Here is a 4,085-nt window from a genome sequence, read left to right on the forward strand (position 1 = left end):
AGCGTACTGTTACATTGTAAGATTCATGGACGTGAGGAATGCTTAGTTGTAACTGGAACAACGTTGTGCGAAGTTCCATCAGCACTCAAAATTCTATGCACCTCCTTTAACTCCATTATTGTAAGCTTAAAGAAAATCAGGTATCACTCTGGATCAAACTCCAAAACGATTTCGACTTGGTTCATGCCCGCCGGACAGGCGAGGATAGAATACATACTGCAAAGTTTTACTAAGTAGGGCGATGTCAGAAACAAGAAGTCACGGATGAAGCGAGCAACGCACGATTGCTTATTTCCGCTATTAACAAATAAACCGAACAAATAAATGTACGATATATTTGCTGACAGTTTAGGTAATCTATTATCCCTCAGAAACGAATTACAAGTAAGTAGTGGCTCCGAGCGGCAAATTGAGTGACACGAGACCAATTCCAGTAGAGAAACCTCAGCAGTTCTTTCCATCTTTTATCAATTCAACATGTAATTATTGTCGTAAGTCTAACTTTATTGTGACAACTCGCACTATCTTTTTTCATCAACCAGTGCAAGATCTTCCCCCTTCAAAAGCATGGACAAACCCTTTGCCCGACTGCCGACATGCGTCACTCCTACCAAGTATTTTCTCGACTATGTCGTTGATCTAGACCGTTGTCGCTTCGAAGTAAAGGAGCGTGTGCTGCTCTCGGTATCTCACGCTACACGCACCATCACGTGCCACGCTTTAGAGCTCTACGTCTTTGACGTGTCTGTATCCATCAACGGTGGTACGCTTATTAAATGCAACAACATTCGATACCAAGTTTCCGACCAGGCAGTGGAATTGCAGCTGGACGAGGAGCTTCCCGCTGGAACCGAGGCAGAGCTCACGCTCTCGTGCCACGGCCAGCTCAACGACAAGTTGCACGGCTTTTACCACAGCGCGTGCGACCACGAGCTCGCGGGGGAGACGCGCCTTATGGCCGTGACGCAATTTGAAGCCTGCGATGCCCGTCGAGCGTTTGTGTGCTGGGACGAGCCTGCCATGAAGGCCAAGTTTGAGATTTCTCTCGCGTGCGACGTAGAGCTCATGGCCATTTCGAATACGCACGTCGTACAGACGCTCGTGCGACCACGCGTGAAAAATGCGCACATTCGGACACGCTCTCGTCCCAAGAGCGCAAGTCTGGAGAAGGTTTGGAAGTTTGCCGAAACGCCCATTATGTCTACGTACTTAGTAGGGATGGTCGTTGGCGAATTTGATTCGGTTTCCACTGTCACGACCGAAGGTGTTCTTGTGTCCGTTTATACACCTGTAGGGCGTAGTGAGCGTGGCAAATTTGCTCTTGAAGTAGGCGCAAATGCACTATCTTTTTACACGAAAAAGTTTGGCATTCCGTACCCGTTGAAGAAAATGGATATGATTGCGATTCCTGACTTTGCAGCGGGTGCGATGGAAAACTGGGGCGTGGTCACGTACCGTGAGACGAGATTGCTCATTGATTCCCAGTTGAGCAGTTTTCATCAAAAGATGGCAACAGCGAGGACCGTATGCCATGAAATTGCTCATCAGTGGTTTGGCAATTTAGTCACCATGGAATGGTGGACTGGTTTGTGGCTTAACGAAGGCTTTGCGCGGTTTATGGAGTTTGAAGCGGTGCATTACTTGTTTCCAGAGTGGAAAGTCTGGGAAATCTTTGTCCAAGACATTACTTTAAATGTCGCGATGGGGAAAGATTGTATGCTTACGTCGCATCCGATTGAAGTGAAAGTGAACCATCCTGATGAAGTGGATCAAATCTTTGATGTCATTTCGTACGCCAAAGGTGCGAGTATCATTCGAATGCTGTCGGAATATCTTGGACGTGATGTCTTTTATCGTGGCATTCACGAGTACTTAGTGAAATTTAATTATCGAAACACTCAAACGCAAGATCTTTGGGAGGCACTTGAACAAGCGTCAAATCAGCAGATTACATCGCTAGCAAGTGGATGGACAAGTCAGACTGGATACCCGATCGTGACATTAGCTAACGATGGCACATTAACTCAAAAGCGCTTTCTGGCCAATCAATCGCTGGAGTCTACAGCTCGAGAAGTCGTGGCATGGGATGTTCCACTCACATTCATTTCATCAACCAAGCCAAATGAAGTGCAACGGTTAGATATTTGGACACGCGATTCATCAAAAGAAGCCACGGCGGCCTTGTCGTCGAAGTTGCTTGCACCTATAAACTCTTCGTCATGGATCAAATTAAATGCCAATCAAGCTGGATTTTATCTGGTCAATTATTCTCCACAAGCTTGGAAAAGTCTGCAAGTACCCGTGCGTGAAAAGATCTTGGGCGTCGTAGATCGCATGAGCCTCTTGAATAGCATTTTCGCATTTGCACGAAGCGGTGAGTTGCCCCTCACGTGTGCACTGGACTTTAGCTTTGCCTACAAAGACGAATCGGAGCACTTGTGCTGGAAAGAACTTTCGTCGCACTTGCGCTTCTACTGTGCCCTTTACAGATCCGACACGTTTTATTCAAAGCTGCAAGCTTACATTTGTCAGCTTTATGCTTCGATTATGAAGAAACTGACGTGGGAGGCACAGGAAGGCGAGAGTTTGACAGTAGCTTCGTTTCGTTGTACTGTTATCGGTATGCTAGCACTTGGAGATGATGCAGACGTCGTTGCTAAGGTTCAGGACCTCTTTCAAAAATACTTAAAAGATAATTCGGCATTATCTGCTGACTTGCGCGGAACGGTATTTAATGTTCAAGCTCGACGAGGAAGCGCCGCTGATTATTACCAACTGCGGGCGCAATACGAGTCGAGCAATTTTATTGAGGAGAAGCTAGACTGTATGTCTGCTTTAGGTCGCTTTAAATCACTGGACCTCAAGCTCGATGTAATTTTGTGGAGTCTAGCGAAAGTCCGCTCGCAAGACATTCAGTATGTCTTTAGTGGCGTAGCGGCTGACCCCTCAGGAGCTCGATTCGCGTGGAAGTATGTGCAAGAGCATTGGATGGACCTTACTGCTCAGTACTCCCCGTTAGTCGTCGGCCGCATTGTCATATCCGTTATCTCATACTTTCAAAGTGACGCAATGGCGATCGAGGTTGAGACGTTTATGGAAACGCGCAAACATCCTTCCTACTCGCAGTTGCTGGATGCTGCGCTCGAGCGTATTCGAGTTAAGAGTGCTTGCTACCAACGCAATCGGGACAACTTGGAAAAGTGGCTCGAAGCGATCTAAAAAGGTTTTACTTTATCACTTTAGTGTAAGGAGATTGCCCACGTGGACGGCGTAAGCCATTCACGAAGAACGGTGTATGCGTTGTAGACGCATGCACCGAACTATTGACATTTGCGCGTAAAATATGTCGCGTTATTTAAAAAACTCGAAGGAAAACAATTCGATCTTGGTAAGACCGCTACACTCAACAGGATTACAATTGATAAAATTATTATTTTTTTTTGTCTTACAATAAGCTGAGCCGAAAGTTGGGTGTTTCGTTTCAAAAAGTGTTGGCCATTGTTTAATCTTTATCGACGAAATTTTTTGCAGACGTAAAATGCAGCCATTGCCACTGATACCGACGAAACAGCTGCACGAAGAGTCCTCGCTCTGGCCGTAGCAGATGGATCAGAGGGTGGCAACATGCTTTTCTTTCCATAACGCAACAAATGCTTATTAACATAGTACAAGAGTGCCACTGATCGACCCGATGTCCACTTACTATCGAGTAGCTGCGCCAAGCGCAGAAAGATCGCACAACAGGCAACCGAAGTCAACGCCCATGAAGCCACACATTGAACCAAAAGCACAAACGCTTTTCGGCTTCCTTTTGACGCATACAATTGCATCACTAATAGCGCACTTGATACGGCAGCAGTGCGATGCAATGTATTGGGACTCGGCAGTGACATCAAGTCCTTACAGCCATGCCAGACCCTTGATGTCACTATATCATTAAGCACTTCCGCGCGTGATGATGAAGAACGTACTGTTGGTACCGCGTATGGTAAATGAAAGTCAAAACCTGACACTTTTACGGACGGCGCGAGCGCGAACGACGAAATTTCTTTTTTGTGAATGTGTTTCAATTCCTTGACCTCTCG

The 4,085-nt window shown here is 46.3% G+C and overlaps 1 protein-coding gene across 1 annotated transcript; it reads left to right on the forward strand.

Annotated features, from left to right (window-relative positions):
- Positions 1-567: 567 nt before the first annotated feature.
- On the forward strand, positions 568-3,642 carry CCR75_006807 (uncharacterized protein; the record flags this gene model as incomplete). The annotated part of the gene is made up of 2 exons (XM_067964874.1): positions 568-3,163; positions 3,545-3,642. 2 exons carry the CDS (start codon positions 568-570, stop codon positions 3,640-3,642), a joined length of 2,694 nt encoding a protein of 897 aa, XP_067818507.1.
- Between the last annotated feature and the right edge of the window lie 443 nt (positions 3,643-4,085).

The sequence above is a fragment of the Bremia lactucae genome, linkage group LG6 (genome assembly GCF_004359215.1).
Source record: "Bremia lactucae strain SF5 linkage group LG6, whole genome shotgun sequence".
In the NCBI taxonomy this organism is placed as follows: Eukaryota; Oomycota; class Peronosporomycetes; order Peronosporales; family Peronosporaceae; genus Bremia; species Bremia lactucae.